The sequence below is a fragment of the Sebastes umbrosus genome, chromosome 20, assembly GCF_015220745.1.
Source record: "Sebastes umbrosus isolate fSebUmb1 chromosome 20, fSebUmb1.pri, whole genome shotgun sequence".
Lineage (NCBI taxonomy): Eukaryota > Metazoa > Chordata > Actinopteri > Perciformes > Sebastidae > Sebastes > Sebastes umbrosus.
The window spans coordinates 10,563,868-10,582,734 of record NC_051288.1 but is presented as its reverse complement, the minus strand read 5'-3'; the positions used below and the strand labels follow the sequence as shown (position 1 = coordinate 10,582,734).

General features: G+C 39.8%; 2 protein-coding genes across 9 annotated transcripts in view; one reads left to right on the top strand and one right to left on the bottom strand.

Moving 5' to 3' along the window:
• The first annotated feature begins 674 nt into the window (after nt 1–674).
• Nucleotides 675–12,903, top strand: LOC119479436 (WD repeat domain phosphoinositide-interacting protein 1-like). 4 transcript variants are annotated; one of them, XM_037755024.1, is made up of 12 exons: nt 675–1,093; nt 4,369–4,451; nt 5,024–5,190; nt 5,311–5,407; nt 7,102–7,199; nt 7,291–7,383; nt 7,469–7,539; nt 7,931–8,038; nt 9,455–9,619; nt 9,713–9,820; nt 9,930–10,069; nt 11,548–12,903. In XM_037755024.1, exons 1-12 carry the CDS (start codon nt 1,008–1,010, stop codon nt 11,667–11,669), a joined length of 1,338 nt encoding a protein of 445 aa, XP_037610952.1. In that variant the 5' UTR covers nt 675–1,007; the 3' UTR covers nt 11,670–12,903. The 4 variants fall into 4 exon arrangements, with proteins under 4 accessions (XP_037610952.1, XP_037610951.1, XP_037610954.1 ...); XM_037755023.1 differs by having other exon boundaries at nt 5,021–5,190; XM_037755026.1 differs by having other exon boundaries at nt 675–1,097.
• arsg (arylsulfatase G) overlaps nt 12,565–18,867 on the bottom strand; it is a 14,231-nt gene continuing 7,928 nt past the window's right edge. For 3 of the 5 annotated variants that reach the window (XM_037755020.1, XM_037755019.1, XM_037755018.1), the window contains 8 exons: nt 17,947–18,061; nt 17,516–17,662; nt 15,061–15,269; nt 14,889–14,969; nt 14,696–14,804; nt 14,197–14,317; nt 13,986–14,076; nt 12,565–13,601 (listed from right to left, as the gene is read on the bottom strand). In XM_037755020.1, coding sequence (XP_037610948.1) covers nt 13,321–13,601; nt 13,986–14,076; nt 14,197–14,317; nt 14,696–14,804; nt 14,889–14,969; nt 15,061–15,269; nt 17,516–17,662; nt 17,947–18,061 — 1,154 coding nt within the window. In that variant the 3' untranslated portion in view covers nt 12,565–13,320. The remainder of the gene's footprint in view (nt 13,602–13,985; nt 14,077–14,196; nt 14,318–14,695; nt 14,805–14,888; nt 14,970–15,060; nt 15,270–17,515; nt 17,663–17,946; nt 18,062–18,867) is intronic. The other 2 variants (XM_037755021.1, XM_037755022.1) reach the window with 2 other exon arrangements.

Genomic DNA, 18,867 nt, shown 5'->3' with positions numbered 1-18,867 from the left:
CAGTAATGAAATGTCCAAGATATTTTTCCTTATTACAAACAAAGAGTGTTATCAGACAATTTGAAGTCTGGAAATTTTAGACATTTGTCCTCCTTCGTTCGGCAGATCAAGACGACACTCTTACTGGCATTGTATTGGATATCATGTTCCACACCATACACAGAACATACATTGAGGAGCTGCTGAAGACCAGCGCTACTTGGACTAAAGACCACAAGATCATCAGCATACATGATATGGTTCACTAAAGTATTCCCAACCATGCATGTAATATATATATTTTACTGATGTATTAATGTCCACTAGTATTTTAGGACACAAACAAATATTATATTTATATATATGTTTTTTTTGGGGGGGGGGGGGGTTATCTTTAAAAATGGTCAAATAAGACCAAGATAAATTTGTTTAGCAGTTATGTCTATGGTTCCCAGGGTCGTTGATGTGTGCTCTGCATTAACTAAGGAAAACGCTTCATCCAATGAAATCATCAAAACAAAGCCTCGTGACAAGACTGAAAGTCTAATTTGCCAATCAGACCTCTTCCCCTTAAATGGGGGGATCTTATTTGATTGGCAGCTGTGGCGTCCAATCAGCAAGAGGCTTTAAACAGCTCAACCAATAGAAACGCCGGAAAGGAGAGTTGAGAGAACCAATCAGGACGCACCTGAGCGTGACGCATCCACCCATCAGCTGTTTTTTGTTTTGCTGTGTGAACATTGGAAGTTAATAACATAATAACAACATAGAGTCGACTGAGGGAAGTGAAGCGGCTCATTAAGGAGGTGTTATCGTGTATCTTTTACTCAGATTTTGGTTATATAGTTCCCTTTGGTGTGTGTGTTGTTGATGTGTGCCATCTGAGCCAGAGACATTCCTCTCTCTGAAGAGTGCGAGCGTGGCGCTTGGAGTCGGATCGGAGGGGGCAGAGGAGGGAAGCGGGTTCCGGCGGGTTAGACCCGAGCCCCAAGGCCTCCGACCTCGGCCCAGCGGACCTGACGGCTCCGATGGAGTCTCAGGAGAACCAGGACTCACCGGACGGCCTCGATGCGCACCGAGCCTTCATCTGTGCCTCCTTCAACCAGGACACCACGTAAGTAAGCGACCTGCAGGCTGGGCCCAGCATGAACTCAATCTCCTCTTCTGCACCTGACTGTTGCATCATTATTTACAGTCTCATTTTACATACTTTATTTTCTGACACTCTTATAAGGCTATAGCAGTGTAGTGCCAACAATCAGGCAGTTGTGTGGGTGCATAATGAAACTACAAGCTCCTGTATATGCCTCATTAAAACTTCTAGATTAGTCTCACTAGCAGCTGAAAGTGAAGTAGGCCACTGTGTTAATCTTCAAGGCCGGTTGCACATTAAACTAGTCAAACCAAAACTTCTGGCTGTTGTGTAATAACACATTTTTTTTTTTTTTTAAACAATATTTTTTATTGAATTTTACATATAAACATATATACACATACAGACAGACTAACAATATTAATAATTAAATTATACAGTGAAATGTTTAGTCAGAATTTCCACAGTAATCAAAGAAAGAGAGACATGACATTTCATGTATTGCACATATCTAACAAAGAAAACAAAGGGAAAAAAAAGATAAGACAAAACAAATAAATACCTCAAAGAAGAAGAACAAAAAAAAAACACAACAACAGTGTAATAACACACATTTCTTATTTTTTAAAACAATATTTTTTATTAATTTTACATATAAACATATATAAACATACAGACAGACTAACAATATTAATAATTAAATTATACAATGAAATGTTTAGTCAGAATTTCCACAGTAATCAAAGAAAGAGAGACATGACATTTCATGTATTTCACATATCTAACAAAGAAAACAAATTAAAAAAAAAGATAAGACAAAACAAATAAATACCTCAAAGAAGAAGAACAAAAAAAACACAACAGTGTAATAACACACATTTCTTATTTTTTTCTTTTTTTAAACAATATTTTTTATTGAATTTTACATATAAGGCAAGGCAAGGCAAGGCAGCTTTATTTGCATAGCACATTTCAGCAACAGAGTAATTCAAAGTGCTTTAAAACATTCAAGAACATTGCGACAAAGTGCAAAAGAACATTAAGACATAATTAAAACAGTTATAAAAACAATAAAGATTAGAAAATAAAAACAAGCTAAAAATAAAAGCTAGGATCAAAGCTAAAATACAGTATAACACATAAGATTAAAAGATCAGTAACTTTATTTCACAAATTATATTAACTTATGCAAAAAATCACATTCATAACACTATCATTAAATTATATATTTCTTTACAGACTGTCCAGATAAAACTACAATTTTAAAGCCTATGAGTTAAACACAATCCACATAAATATACACACAGGTAGAGGGGCAAGGCAAGGCAAGGCAGCTTTATTTGTAAGCTAGGATAGAAGCTAAAATAGAATATAACACACAAGAGTAAAACAGTATAGTGCCAACAATCAGGCAGTTGTGTGCGTCCATAATGAAACTACAAGCTCCTGTATATGCCTCATCAAAACTTGTAGATTAGTCCCTACTAGCAGCTGAAAGTGAACTAGGCCACTGTGTTAATCTTCAAGGCCGGTTGCATATTAAACTAGTCAAACCAAACTTCTGGCTGTTGTGTAATAACACACATTGATTGAAAACAGGCCTGTTCTATAGAGTTTCATGCAGGTTTCCAGCTTCACCTCCTCCTTGATTCATAAAATAAGATAAGATAAGATAAGATGAACCTTTATTGATCCCCGGAGGGAAATTCAGGTGTCAAAACAGCAACAACAGCAAACAGAGTGAAACACAGGAGAGGTAAAGGTATACACAAATTATAAAAACAATATTAGAGATATAAAAGATACAGAATGAATGGGTGAACATAGTGTGTACAGTCCGTCAATAAATAAATGTAGTATGTGCAATAAATAAATGTAGTATGTGCATATGTGCAGTCTATAAAGTGGTATATAGGATGTATAGTGTAAAGTAAGTGTTACATGCTAATAATTAACATTTAACTGTTATAGCAACTGTGGTATTTTCTAAGGTTATAGCAATATTGTTGAAAACAGCTTTACAATCAGAGGGTCCTGCGACTGTGTAATTTTGACCACTCATACCTGTCTACTGCCCCATGTTTAGGGATTATTAACTATAACAGACAAATCCAGCAGATAATACAGGTGTCCCCCTTACATAAACATCTCCTGTGGCTCTGATTGTAAAACTAACCAGGTGGCCACACCTAGCCTTTTTATCTCTTTGTCCTTATGTTCTTTTCAAAACTTCAGCCATGATAAGATAAGGCAAGCTTCCTTGGGGGGAGATTTCAATAGAAGCCGGCTGTGCTGTCTAAACAAGATAAGATAGTCTGTGAGAAATCATGGCTACCATCCTTGGAGGAGGTAAAACCTGGATCTGACCTGGTGACCTCCTCCTGTCAGTTATGGACATACATTGGCCTCATGTTACTACTAGTACAGCATGGTTCAGTTATCAGTAGTTTATGATGTAAGTATATGATGATCACACTGTTGTTTCAGATGTGTTTTATTGTGAAGCATCATTTTTATTGCCACGCTTCTTTTACGTGTAAACATATTAACAAACAGCATGTTAAAAGACACAAGAAGAGCACTCTTCTAAAATAAGAAAATAAATAAATACATACATAATAATAAAAGGAAAGTGAATAAATACTGAATACAAACATGATTACATATTATATATATAATATCAAAATACACACATAAATAATAATAGATGAAAAACAGTAATAATAATAACAATAATCATGACAATAATAATAATGAAAATAATACTATTATATAATACTTGTATAACTTCACTTACAAAATGTTTATAGCCCACATATCAAGGAAAAACACCATGATGGGAAGCAACAGTCCAGCCAGTGGCATCCATTACATAGATTTTACCCCATTTTCTGCAGCACTACACAAGTGATTGTACATGTATGTGTACATGGATAATCCTATTCTTTTCAATAGCAAGCTATTCCTTTTAACCAAATCCATTCACTAATCTGTTGTAGTAATACCAAATAAATAAAAAAACAAGGTTTTCTGGGATTATTTTACTGCAACAATGGTAGACTTTATGTGTATCAAAATGTTGAATGTTATTGTGTGTGTGTGTGTGTGTGTGTGTGTTATCTTTGTGTGACAGCGAATATAACATGTCAGATTTTGTGTGGAAAAGTTTCAGGATCATTTTTAAACCACTGTAATTGAAAACTGTAATTATAGTGTTATTATTGTATTTTTTTCATCTTATAACAGTAGTGGATGTCACTGGTAAAGTGGTCTTGTGTTTGTGTTTTTGTTTGTAGTTCTCTGTCTGTGGGCACCAAAACCGGCTACCGGCTCTTCTCCGTCACTGCTGTGGACAAACTGGACTGCATCCACGAGGGAGGTAAGATGGACACTATGCTTTAACTCTCTGCAGCAGACTTAAAGAGTTAACAGAACCGGAAGTATATAATGTGGCATGACAGCTCCCCCTGCACCGCCACGCCTATAAATCCAGTCGTGCATATGCAGTATATGTACACTGTGACACGGCAGCATGCATCCCCTCCCTAAGGTGACATTACTGCAGAGTTACGGTATTATTTGAGCTTTTGTGAGGTTCACCATGGTCATACAGCAGCTCAGACATGTTTGCTCATCTGCAGACGGAACGTAAACCCAAGAACACTCAGTTTTCTAATCCTCAATAGCAACAACGAAAGAGAAAGTTCAGAGTCAGTTTGAGGAAGTCTTTGTCTGTGGACTGACAGTGTCAGTTAATGTGTAACAGACATTTGGTAGCTGAGCGTGATAACAGTAAAAGCCATTGTCGGTTGTGATCAAAGTGCAGGAAATTGTACAGGAATAAGAACATATTGTATTTGCCTCCACCAGTGCACTGGTAATGTGAGCTTTCATTGCTTTCTGAGTAAAAGTACGCAATCCAAGGTCTTTCTCCCGTCCCTCTCCCAGTAGAGTGTCAAGACGTGTACATAGTGGAGCGACTGTTCTCCAGCAGCCTGGTGGTGGTGGTCAGTCTGTCCATGCCACGGCGAATGAACGTCTACCACTTCAAGAAAGGGACAGAGATTTGTAACTACAGCTACTCCAACAACATCCTCTCCGTCAGGCTCAACAGACAGGTAAGAACAGGAAGTGGATCCTTCTGCACCTGTATTCATCAGAGTTGTTGCTTCTGGTCTGTGCTATCGTATATATTATTTTTTTATTCATGATTTCTCCGTCTGTCACTGTTACCACAGCGGCTGGTGGTGTGCCTGGAGGAGTCGGTCTACATCCACAATATCAAAGACATGAAACTACTCAAAACCCTGCTGAACACACCCACCAACCCCACAGGTACGCTCAAGCTGTTATAAAGACATTTACCTATTTATAGACCATATAAAAAAGTGTGCACATTGAAAACATGTTGCATTTCCCTTATAAAGAATGAAAATACCACTAATTTATGAGAGAAATGTCTTTATTCTTGGATTTTTGGGTTGCTGGAAAAAATATTAACTTATAATTCCTAACAATAGCTGATATATTTGATTTCAGAACATCTTTGACTACATACATGCTGAAAATCAAACCTTTTTACTGTATCAATTTAGAGATTTTCCAAAGTAAAAGTCCCATATTTGTACCTTGAAATAGCTACATTTCTGAATGCTTGTGGTGCTATTAAAACACATTGCTCCATAATTCCTGACAAATGACTTCAGGACATCTCTGACTACATACTGTATATGCTGAAAATCGAATTTTTTACTTTATCAGTGTATGATTCAACTTTTTCCCATGGTCTACTGTTAAAAAAGTGAACAAAAATATATCGCAATATATCGTAATATTGATTCACACTTCTTGAATCGCAATGCTTAAAAATTGCAACACATATTGAATCTCCCAGTATAAGTAATAGTATCAAATCGGGAGATAAGCATATCGCCCAGCCCTATTAATTCCTAGAGACTCTGACCAAAATCTTGTTAATTACTTTAATTTGAAGAGGCCACTATGGTCACAAGTGACATTTACAGAATAATGGTAAATGCTATCACACATAGTTTAACTGTAGCACAAAAGAGAGGAGTCACAAAGCCAGCAAACTGACTCAGTAATGTCAGTCGTAGAACTAGTTCACTAACGTTAGCCACCAGAAGCTACTGGTCATACCAGACCAAATACAGTAAGGCTGTAGTAGCAAAATCACAGTTTGTATGGCAAGGGTGCATTTTATTGCTTATGAGCTCAACTTCCCATTTGAATGTGTTATTTCCTCTTTTAGAATGTACATATCGTTGCTTTAAAGGGGACATATCCTGAAAAACTAACTTTTTCAGTGCGTGTGCACATACATTTGAGTATCTGGAGAGCCTATCAACCATTTTTTTATGTGCTGCCGAGTTCAGAAAACATGTGATTCAACAAGCCATTCGGATTTGGCTCCCCTTCCTATGTCACATACAGGCTCATTAGAATATATCACCCACAGTTTGAGGATTACCTTTGCAAAGGTGCACCATATTTTTCTCGCAAGCCAATCAGAGCAGACTGGACTTTTTCAGGAGGGGGCCTTAAAGAGACAGGCGCTAAAACGGAGCGTTTCAGACAGACGGTGAATACAGGTATATTCAGACAGACAGTATGAGAAAAATAATGTGTTTTTTGAGCATTAAAGCATGTAAACATGTTCTAGTAGAAACCCCAAATACTAGTATGAACCTGAAAATGAGCATGATATGTCACCTTTAAAGCTACTTGCCAGGGTGCGCAGTACCAATGTAGTCTTGTATTATTAATACTCAAAATAAAGTACTCAAACCATGCACTCAATGTTGTGTTTGTGTTTGATTTGGGAGTGTTCAGGACTATACCAGACAAATAATAGACCCAGACAGATAATACATATGTAGCTCCGTTGTAAAGCAACTGGCAAATATTGGTCCAATAGAATAGAAGAAGAATAAAGGTGGGAAAAGAATCACAAGGAAGGAAAAAGAAGACAGGAAACTACCTAAACCATCCTCTGTTCTCTCTTGTAGGTCTTTGCGCTCTCTCCGTCAACCACAGCAATTCCTACCTGGCATACCCTGGCAGCGCCACCATCGGAGAGATCACCGTCTACGATGCCAACAACCTGGTGAGGCAATACCTTAAACTCTAAAATAGCAACAAAGGAAAAACAAATAAGTGGACAAGCGGCTCAGTGTTGATGCCGATGTCCCCTTTAGAGCACTCTGACGTTGATCCAAGCTCACGACAGTCCCCTGGCGGCCCTCACCTTCAACGCCTCCGGCACCAAACTGGCCAGCGCTTCAGAGAAGGTGAGGATTCCCTTTTTCATCCTTTCCTATTCTGTTTTATCCCCCATCAGCCCTCTGTCCACTCTGACCACTTCCTCCTCTACAGGGCACCGTTATCAGAGTCTTCAGCGTCCCCGAGGGACAGAGGCTGTTTGAATTCCGCCGAGGGATGAAAAGGTTAGCACTCATGTTGTCATGTAGTTCAATCTGAAAGTATTAGCAAGCTGGACGAGATGATTCATGGAGATTAAACAAAGGGCTCGTGACAGGAAGGTCAGCAGTTTAAATGAGCGTCCCTGTTACTCAACAGTTAGTGTTTAGGTGAGTAAGACAACTCCTGCTGCTCAGTAGCCAATGGTTGTGGATGCACTTCCAGTGTCAATGTCCGAGTATCAGTGATTAAGACTACAGAAATGTGAGGAGCTGAATGGTGGAAACATTACACTCAGAGACACTGTAGTGGTCTTACATTTGGCTTATAAACAAATCATGTGTATGTGTTTGAGTAATGCAAATAAAAATGTATATTGAATCATAACTGTTCTGTCCTTTTCTGTCTGTGTGTCAGATATGTTAGCATCAGTTCATTGTCCTTCAGCGCGGACGCCCAGTTCCTGTGCGCCTCCAGCAACACTGAGACAGTCCATATCTTTAAACTGGAGCAACACAGCCCGAGGTAAACACACACTCACACTCACACACACACACAGTCAGTTTGTTTCTACTGATTTCTTTTCTGTAGATCAGCTGATTACTTACTTGACTAACACAATGTGCTGATAAAGCTGACGTAGTATTGCTGGTACTTTCATCCAGATCAAAATAAACCCTGTTATTTGCAGAGTTTTTTTTTTATTTTTTTATCTCTGGTAAAATGTTTTCCTCTTTAACATAACATTATATTCATTTTGCATTATGTTTTTTCCCCAATGCGATTTTACAATAACAAGTGATTTCTCTGTATTGAAAGTCTGCTTCCCATGTCCATTGTCCTTTTCTGAACCTTGCATGGTTCAGAGAAGGACAGTGGATGTGAAATGACCAGCACCCTCTGCTGTATATCTGATGTAAAGCAATTCAGTTTTACAGAAAGAAATCTGAATGTCTCCAGTAATGATTTATTAATGTTAAAGTGGACCTATTATGCTCATTCTCAGGTGCATACTTGTATTTTGTAGTATATTTCTACTAGAACATGTTTACATGCTTTAATGTTCATTAAGCGCTTTATATTTCTCATACCGGCTGTGCTGCAACACCTCGATTCACCCTCTGTCTGAAACCAGGGTTAATATAGTTAACTAAAACTAAAACATAAACAAGCTGTGAAAAATATGTTTAGCAAACTGAAACTAAATAAAACTAAATGAAAATAAAATAAAAACAAATGTAAATTAATTTCAGTTTTTTTTTAGCTACTGAAAAGGCTTATCACTACTGAAAAAATGGCACAGCATGAATTTCCGTCAACTCTCGTGACGTTGAACCACAGAAATTGAATGGACGTGATATTCCAGGAGACGGCGCTATGCCGCCATTGCTTCACATCGGACACTAAAGTAGCGCGAAGATTAAACATTAAATATTATGGTCATTCCTACAGAGTAATCCAACCATGTATTTTGTATGTACATGTAGCTAAATACTTCTGAGACATTATACCTGGCCCTCTGAAACGTAACGTATTGAAAATTCAAAACTATTATAATCTTGTCTGAAACGCCCATTCTGTTGTGATTGGTCAACTGAACCAAACTCTTCGAACTCCGCTCCAGCTCCGCTCTAACTAGCTTTGTTTGAGGGCGTGCCAAACTACCCGCTAGGCAGGTATTTTGCAAATGTATTACTTGGTGACATCACCACGTTACGGAAGAAAAGGCGGGACTTCAAGTTCGTTTCAGGCAGTTCAGGAGCAGTGTTTCTGTGGCGGAGAGTAACTCCCTTTGGCGTGGAATTTGTAACTTTGCCAAACTTTTACATGAACAAAAAAACTATATAACACACTAAAGGAAAGGGAAAAAGCACAATATGTCCTCTTTAAAACGCTTCATCTTTGCACCTTTAAACTATGACCCGTGTTGTTTCCTACCAGTCAAGATGAGGAGTCTCCTACATGGTCGGCGTACATGGGCAAAATGTTCACGGCAGCCAGCACCTACTTGCCCGCCCAGGTGTCCGACATGATGCATCAGGACAGAGCCTTCGCCACGGTGCGACTCAACATGTTCGGCCTGAAGAACATCTGCGCCCTGGCTACGTAAGGCAGAAGAGCGAAACCAGAGGGATTTTTTTTTTTTTAAGAGGTGTATTTACGTGTATTCACATCTTCTGTGTGTGTTTTGTTTGTCAGGATTCAGAAGCTCCCTCGCCTGCTGGTGGCGTCCTCAGACGGGTGTCTCTACATTTATAACGTGGATCCACAGGATGGAGGCGAGTGCGTCCTGGTCCAAAAACACAGGTGTGTATGTCTTAGTGTGCTGCATCGTGCATAAATGTCTAAATGTAAACATTATTCCATAACTTGAGTTGGGTGTTACGATACATTTTTGTCTGCTCTGTTGGTGCAGGTTGTTTGACTCCAGCGAGGAGCAGGTGGACCAGAAGGAAGAGGAGAATCCAGAGGACGTCTCTCCCCAACCAGCCAGCCAATCATACGCTGCCACTGTGGCTCTCCCTTCAACCCCGCCATCCTCCACCACTCTCATGGGTACAGTATTCCTAATCAGAAACTGATGAAAACCTTTCTTAACTGGATACTTAACAGTTACTCCTTAAAACCTACTGTGCACTATGTTATTCTAGCTCTTACACTATATGTGTGAGGTTTTAACTGTGGCTTCCACTGTTGTTATGCGACGTCCTGAAACCTGTTTTAAACATGGAGCTGTTTTGCTTAAAGATAAAAGATTCATATGCAAATAATATCGGGAATATTTCAAATTAAAATCCAAAACAAAAGAAAGTGATATTTCGGATGTTTTTTAATTGGTGTTGTATGAGGTACTCATCCATCCGTCAGTATTACCTCCCTATTACTGCCAGGTTGGCGGCTTGATCCAAGGTTCCTACTGTCTGCATGTCGAATTGTCCTTGAGCGATACACTGAACCCCAAGTCGCTTTACTGCAGCCCACTGCTCCTAACGATGGGTTAACTGCAGAGGTCAAATTTTATGTATGGGCCTGAGATGATGATATGATGAATCTAATAAAATTTTAAAATTTAAGTTTTAAGTTTAGATGACAGTTTGGAGAAACAGACAGGAGTTACTGCACGGGAGCAAAACAATGTACTGCTGTGGACGGGGCTGGCAGCAAAACGTAATTTAGCCACCTATACACCTGAAAGTAATCAATATCAGTTTAAGTGTACGCTATATTTAGAATATTTTCACTGCTTCATCTTGCCGTCAGACAGCCTCTTTTTGACTGGGAACTGATCTATCTATCAATTTATACAGTTTTTGTCAACGGAATCTGGTGGCTTTGAAGAGAGCATAGATAAGTTTTACTTTCAGTTGAGTTTCCTGTTAGAAAGGGCTGTCTGACGGCAAGATAAAACAGTGAAGATATTCTAAATATAGCGTACACTTAAAGTGATATTTCTTTTTTTTAGGTGAGCCTTTCTTTTAGGTGGCTAAAATATGTTTTGCTGCCGGCCCCGTCCACAGCAGTACATTGCTTTGCTTCTGTGCAGTAACTTCTGTCTGTTTCTCCAAACTGGGGGTGTGCAGACCGTCATTTACTCTAGTTAATACACTGACTATGGAGAAGTACCTCATATAACCCCACTTTAAAACACCCGAACTATCCATTTAAGTAATTTTTGACAAAGAAATATTTCCTTAAAATTAGTTATTATCTGAGAAATGGTTTCATCAAAAACTCAAATGGCTCATATCTGGCAGATAAATAAGCATCAATGCAGGAAAAAAGCAGTGCTTCGAGTACTTTTAGTGTTTTACAATATAACTGCTATATGTCTGAAAGTAATAGCAATAACCAATTGTCTAATGAGTTTGGATTATAAATGTAGGGGGTTGGAAGTAGTAGTCGTCTGAGATGCCATCTAAGCTCTGACAGCAGTACACAACAGTACATCCTTTCGAAAACATATGTAAAAAAACAACAACAAAAAAACGACAGATTAGGGGCTACAAAAACCTCCTCCTCCCTTCTCTTCCCAGGTTACTCTGAGGAAGGTGGAGCCCAGAAAGGCGAGGTCATCCCGGAGCACGAGTTCGCCGAGGGCCCCGTCTGTCTGGACGACGAGAACGAGTTCCCTCCGTTCGGCAACCAGAATAACTGACCAAACCTCCCTCTCATGAAACATAACAATCAGACTGTTTCAAGCAGGGAAGGTGGACAAAATATTCCTGTGTTGAGACATCGTGGATCCCCCACCCACCCTTCCACATGCACCCCTGCTGGCTTAGGGTCAAATCTCACCAGAACGTTACTTCCTGGTGTTTCTGTATTCTGCGTCCCTCTCACTTTTTTTTAAGGAGTAAAGATTAAAAAAAAAACAAAAAAACACTGTTAACTCCCATATTACGCCATTAACAACAGTGTTAAACTTTTTATAAAATAATGAAACCCTGACAACACAGTGATGTTATTGTTGCACAATATTATCATGGTAGCAATCAGATTAGTGAGCAGACTGAATATACAACAGGCGGGCCTGGCCTGCAGCCGAATGTAGAGTAACCAGGGCTCGGATTCACAAAAACGCTCTTAAGGGAGTTCACCTGAAAGGTCATTTTTAGCAGCTTCTAAACAAGCTGATTGCTATCAGACAATAATATAAATATATTATAAAAAACTCATGTCTCGTTTAAAAAGTCTTAGAAATGTGCGTCTGAAAATCTATCATAAGGGCATTTTTGTTAATCGGGAATCTGGGAGCTTATCAATGGGCATTAAATGCGTCATCACATCTCAGTAAACAGGAGCAGGAGTTCACTAAAGAAGGAAAAAGATGTCGTAAGTGTGATACACTATTTAAATCACGATACATGCGGTAAGTATTATATGACTTGCAGATGCAGCTGTCGTACTAATTATGGTAGCGATAGATGAGACTAAACACCTGCGGAGTCACAAATGTAACCTGATAATAATATGTGGAGGAGGAAAAGCAGTCAACAGCTAACTGTGAAGAGCTTGAAGCTGTACGCGACAAAAAGTTACACGTCCTTGAATTTCAGTGATATCCTGACGACCTTTTTATTTACTACATGATGCTGAATACAGTATGTTAAGTCATTTTTACTTTGATGTATTAAATATTCTTTTTTGCAAAATGTTTTAAGTATTACACATCGAACGCATAGACTTACCGTGCGTAAATATATATTGAGGATTTTTACTGTGTGTATAAAATGTGTATATATAACATTTATATATAGCACTGTTGTAATAAGTAACATGGTAATACCATTTGATTTGCCAAAAGGTGGCGCTGTTAGGACACCAGTACGCTGCATTGAGCTGTTCAATACTGGACACCAGAAACTCATTAAAGCTGAGAAGTGATTCAACCTCTGCATGGTGTACTTATGATTTTGTTTTTTTAAATGGCATCATTTATGTTGCTAATGCTTGAATATTGTATAAAATCTCATCAAATATATAATAAAATAATAATAACGCTAAGATTTGGACATTAAAAAGCATTGAATAACGTATTACACTGCATTGTAGCTTTGTCTTTACTGTCTGAAGGATCATATCTGTCCCAAATTATTGACCTCACAATACCAACTTGTCAAAGTACAGCTGTCTCTGCTTGTTTGCTCGTCTCCTGCTGCGTCAGGACAAAAAACACCTTCTACAAACAAAACAGCTGAGCACGTCTAAAGGAGTTATCTGTCTCCACGTCTGTTTGAGTACGTATGTGTGCTTCTCTTTCAGCCTATTGTGTGTGTGGGAGTATTGTATGTGTGTTTCCCCACCCTTCAGCCCAGCGTGTGGCAGCGGCAAACAGCCTGTCTGGGGTCACAGCAGGGCGCCGCTGATGCGTCTGTGCTGTAGTCCGCTGTGGACACGGACTTGTCGGTGGCAATGTCCCATAACAGCTTCTCCCTCCCGCGGGCAATCCTCTCCGCCACCGCCCGGTACTCGGGCGTCTCGACCTGCAGGGGTGTTTCCTCGGCCTCGTTGCGTTCCAGATCAAATATCAGCGGCGGGTCATGGAGCTGCTGCCTTCCTGTTGCACCACCGCACGCCTCAGCTGCACCTGCAAAGAAACGAGGATATGTGTATTTCATATTACCCTTTTTTGCCTTGCCTACACATTTTTCTTGACAAAATAAAATGCAACTCAAAAACATGCCTAGGTTAAGTGTGGTTTATGGAAACAGACAAAAGATGCAGCATGATTGCACTATGAGAATGACGCTGCTAAAACATACCCTTTTGAGTCATGCTCTGAGAATACAGACGGGCCACTAAACTGGTACCACTACCACCATGTTGACACAATGTCGTGCATACCCTCCGCCATGGTGGCAGAACATAACAAGCAGCACTGCAGACGTACATTAATGAACACTGAGTGTAATGTAGTGTGACTGTTTCTTTGCACTGTGGACACATATGACGGGTCGTATGTGACCTTTACCTGTGATGTAGAAAGCTTTGTGTTTCTCTGTTCGAACTGTCTGCAGGTCACCAAACTTCCCAGCAGCACCACTGTTGGGGTGGAACAGAAACTACAAGAAAAAAGAGAAGAGCTGCAAGAAGACCCCAAGAATGCACGACTCCCACTGACAAAACAGGGGAAATTATTGATATAAACCAAAGTGAGATTGACAGCAAAAACTAGTTAGTACCTCATGACCAGTCTGTTCACCATGCAGGAGGATATTTGTGGCGTCAATGCCGTCGTAACGCCGGTCTGAGGGGGGAGTTACCCCTGCCAGGGACAGAAGTGTTGGGAAGATGTCCATACCACTGCAAGAGGGCAGAAAGAGGATTGTTTTGCATAATGTGTTCAATCTTAAATTTGAAATCTTTGACTTGCTGGTGGCGCTAGATGAAAAGTCACAGATTCACCAAAGCCTTTAGGATTCATCCTCTGGGCACCATGGAGATTGTTTACCAAATATCATGGCAATCTATCCAACGGCTGTAAAGATAATTGCCAAAAAAATGATCGACCAACCAACCGACTGACATTACCAACCCGCTAGCATGGCTAAAAATGTCTCTGAATGTATCTCCCTCCCAAATGAACTAGTACTATGCCTTGGTAAAACAGGGTTGGATCTATCATATCGATCTAGTATTTGAGGGATTTAAAATAGTCTCTTATTAGTAATATGGAAATACCCGAGTAGGGCGGAGCTGGTGGTGTTTGCAGGGATCCTCCCGGGCCAATAAGCCACTGTCGGCACCCTGTGACCTCCCTCCCAGGTGGTCCGCTTAGCTGAGCCTCCGCCTGACACACAGGCAGAAGATGACTTTAGCAATAAAATGCATCAATCCCCCTCGTTAAGCATGCATGGAAGGAGTTTCCAATTACCTCTGCTGGTCTGCCACTTTCCCATGAAAGGTCCTACACTTCCTGCGTACTGGCACTTCTGTTCCCATGGACCGTTGTCACCTAAACACAACGCACACACATACAAATGTGATCGAGCTTTTTCCAGAATAACACTGGTAGTTAGTAGACATAATCCATCCGGCTGACTAACCGGTGAACCAGATGAGAGTATTGTCTTTGTCTGTGTCATCAGAGGCGCTCTTTACCGCCCCCACCAGGCTGTCCATCTCTCGCAGGCTGGCAGCGTACACTTGGCCGTCATCTGTGGCGGTGGCGGAGGCGTCTGGGGGGAGCGGAGGAGCCAGGGGAACGTGCATGTGAGCCAACGCTATGTAGAGGAGATAGGGCTGTCCTTGTTCCCTGCAGAGACAATTAATAAGGGGACACCGTGTCAGACAACTTCAGTGATTTGTTAAACATAATGCAATAGCTACTGTATATAATAATAATAATAATATATAATAGTATATCTCACGTATTTGCTAATGTTCAGTGGCTTACTAGCACACAATACTGGCACCTCTAACATAACATTTTGAATTTTAAGGTTTAACTACTTTTTCAAAGTATATTTTGTGGGTGTAATTGTGTTGGAAAATATTCTGTGTGGCATTCAAAGTGCATGAATGTGCACACTAAAGCATGTTTCCTTCTTTAAAATCAGTGTTGCCGTTTCATCTTACTTTGTAGGAATGTGGAGTTTCTAAATTCCTGACATATCTGGAACACAGCATTAGTCACTTTAATCGGCTGAAGACTTGAAGAGCCTGTACAATGTCGGGTCTTGACAGCACATGACTGATAACTGCCACGCTAGTTCACATGACCCTGTACTATAGCATGAAGGCATGTTGCCAGACAGCTGCAAACACCAGTGTTTACTGTCCTCCTCATGTTCCATTTTCCCCCAAGCTTCATGCTTTACTGGCATTATGTTATCTTTTTGGTATCAACAAATATAAATAAAATGCCAATATCTTCGAAAAGAGCATAAAAAACACATAAAGGAGCTATAACATTGCACTTGGGTGACATATTACTTCATTAACATAAACATGGAAGACAGACAGATTGGTGGTCAAAGCACAGAGATAGAGATGCTCTGCTTTGCGTACTCATTTTCCATCCTGTGGTGGTGATGTGTATGCCTATGGAAGGCGATGAACTCCAGCTGCTGATTTACCTGATCTTCATTCCTCATGTTCCTCCCAAATGAACCACAGTGTGCCCTTAGGTAATTATCTCACATTGCTCAGATCTTTCCACTGATAACAGCTGCACACTGACAAAAACAAGACTCCAAGCAGTAATAAACCATGACCTTGACCTTTACTTGCATTATAACCTCCAAAATAAAGTTGTTTTGTTCCTATCATGATCGGGTTACCAATGTCTCGCATGACATGGGAGACAACAACATTTACTGCGGTGTTTTCGGGTGGCTGTTTCATTTCCTTATTGACAAGTTTCATTTCTTCAGTATCTTCGCAACCACGTTAAAATTTGAGTTTCTCCCTCATACACACTTGGCAGTCCGGCTGCTGAGTCAGTGGACGACATACTGACACAAAAGTAGAAGCTTATTCTCTTTGGAAGGAGCACCTGTTTGGCTCAAACACACAGGTGGCATAATTGGGGTTCAATAAAAGGGGAGATCACGACCCCCTTCATTCACACCACGTTTGCACAGCTGCAGCCTGCCAACATCTAATAGGGGAGACCGGGGGCAATTGTAACATCTCAAATTGCACCAATCACAAACAAGACAGAACCATGAAACTCATTATGCACGTGGTCTGTGATGATCCCTCTCTGCCTGCCAAAGGACACACTGATGTCTCTTCTTTATCAAAGTTTTTCTGTCAAGGCTTTGTTGGAGGTATGAAAGTAATCAATTGTTTTATGGATATTAAATTGTTTTAACTATATCTATATTCTTGGTAGTTTATTGTGGTCCTTGGTGTTTATATGACGGTATTATGCGTGTTGTTACAATCGCCCCTGCATGTGGGGGCAGATGTAACATTTGACTCATTGTGTTTCAATCAATATTGTGAATCTAACATTGCTTGTAAAACATTTGATGACTGTTAACAAGTAGACCACAAATACAAGTTACCTACATGAAAATTTTATCCCAATAGTTCCAGAGGATTTTGAGTAATGACATCAAAACCAAAAATTGTCACACTTGCCCCCGGTCTCCCCTACAGGAAACTCTGGTTTACAGGTCACATGGTTCTTGTTATTATGATTAACAACTACATCTAGCATTCTGTTTTTTAATATCATATGAAGAAACTGAATCAGTGTAACCTTGTGATTTATAATATCATTATATGCATATGTGTGTAGGCACTATGATGCTGTATTTTGTCAGTTACATGATGATGTGTAGACATTAGACTTCGACGCTCTTGACTTCTGGACCTCTGACTTATTCCTGTTACTCCAGAGTGGAGGAAATGTGATTAAGAGAAGAGAATGAATTGTAATACAGAGGGGTTAGGTCAAATTCAAATGTGTTGTATAAGCGATTTGTTCCATAATCAGTAGCCTAATATAAATCTTTTATTGTATTGTGTATGTGTGCAGCTGTATTGTACCTCGCATTACGTATAATCCTGGTTGCAGTGGATTTGTATCGCTCCGTTAGCGACCACAGGTCAAGCGGCTGCTCCACAATACTGCTGTTTTCAATGAGAGGAAGGCCCACTCTGGAATAACAGCCACCATGGACACTCCTCTTCAATCTAGACCATGTGAACAATAGAGCATAATTACATGGTAAATGGTATGCGTGTGTTTATGTTTGAGGCTGTCAAGTGGTTACAGGTTTTGGTATAGGGAGGTGTAGGGATGCAGGGTGTCGCCTGATCAGAAAGAAAGCACTACAGTATTTACCATATGTACAGCTCTAGGTCTCGCTAAGCAGGTTGGGTGGCATTTAAACATCTGATAGAACAACAATTGTCAGTAGAACAACTTTCATTATAGCCTTTATATGGTGACGTATTTGTTAAAGTATGAGCCTAACCTGATCACTTGAGGTCCAGATGAGTCACAGGGAGGACACTGTGGCAAATTAAATCCAGGTATGTCAGTACAGCCCATGTCATTACTGTAAGGAATACCTAAGTAGTAGTCAAAACCTGCCCGAGAGACAACACACATGGTGCAAATATTCAGACAAACAGCTGTAATTACTTGTTGTTGCCATAAGAACATCTGCCCTGCAGACAAAGTTACATTATGTTTGATTGTGCCATAAACTAATGCACTCATATACAAGCACACATTTACACATTGTTACCAAGACAAAATAGTTCTCAACCAATAACATAGAGTGTTGTATTAATATACGTAAGAAATTGAGTATTAAAGATCCTTTTTGACCTTGGAAATAGTAGTTTGACAAAATAATCTTAAAGTACATTTACTGGTAAAATAATCTCACAAATGTGAAAACACCTTTCATTTTGGTGTTTATGTTTGGCCTGGTTCAATTATCTTACAATAAAATACTTCTGTGTCTCTGATGTCTCTATATGAACCGGAAATTGTCTGAAAACGAGGCCAAGTGCAACATATTGGAGGGAGGAGAGCTTGGTCAATCGAAAGGGTGCTCCAATGGCTTAAAGATGCTAAAGTGTGCATCACCTGTTGAGTAGTTTTATATTTTGTCTTTGTCATAACCTCTGTTCTTTCTTATATCTTGCTTTTCTATGAATTATCCTATTATAGCTTGCGGCTGTGGCGGGTGACTCTCCTCATAGGGTTTACTGAGGTTTCAGATAACTTTATTCAATCTCACCTGTATGTTTTTTTTTGTACTGTATGTTTACCAAAGGATACAAGAGAGGCGAGGGAAGCAAAACATAGTTGATGGCAATAGGGTTTATTTGCTTTTAAATTTTGATTTTACCATTCCTGTAGGCAATGAAATGTTCATACCCAA

Coding starts and splice junctions, on each gene's coding strand:
- LOC119479436 (XM_037755023.1), top strand. CDS start 1,008: ATGGAGTCTCAGGAGAACCAGGACTCACCGGACGGCCTCGATGCGCAC. Junction 9,620..9,712: donor AACATCTGCGCCCTGGCTAC/GTAAGGCAGAAG, acceptor TTTGTTTGTCAG/GATTCAGAAGCTCCCTCGCC. Junction 10,070..11,547: donor ATCCTCCACCACTCTCATGG/GTACAGTATTCC, acceptor TTCTCTTCCCAG/GTTACTCTGAGGAAGGTGGA.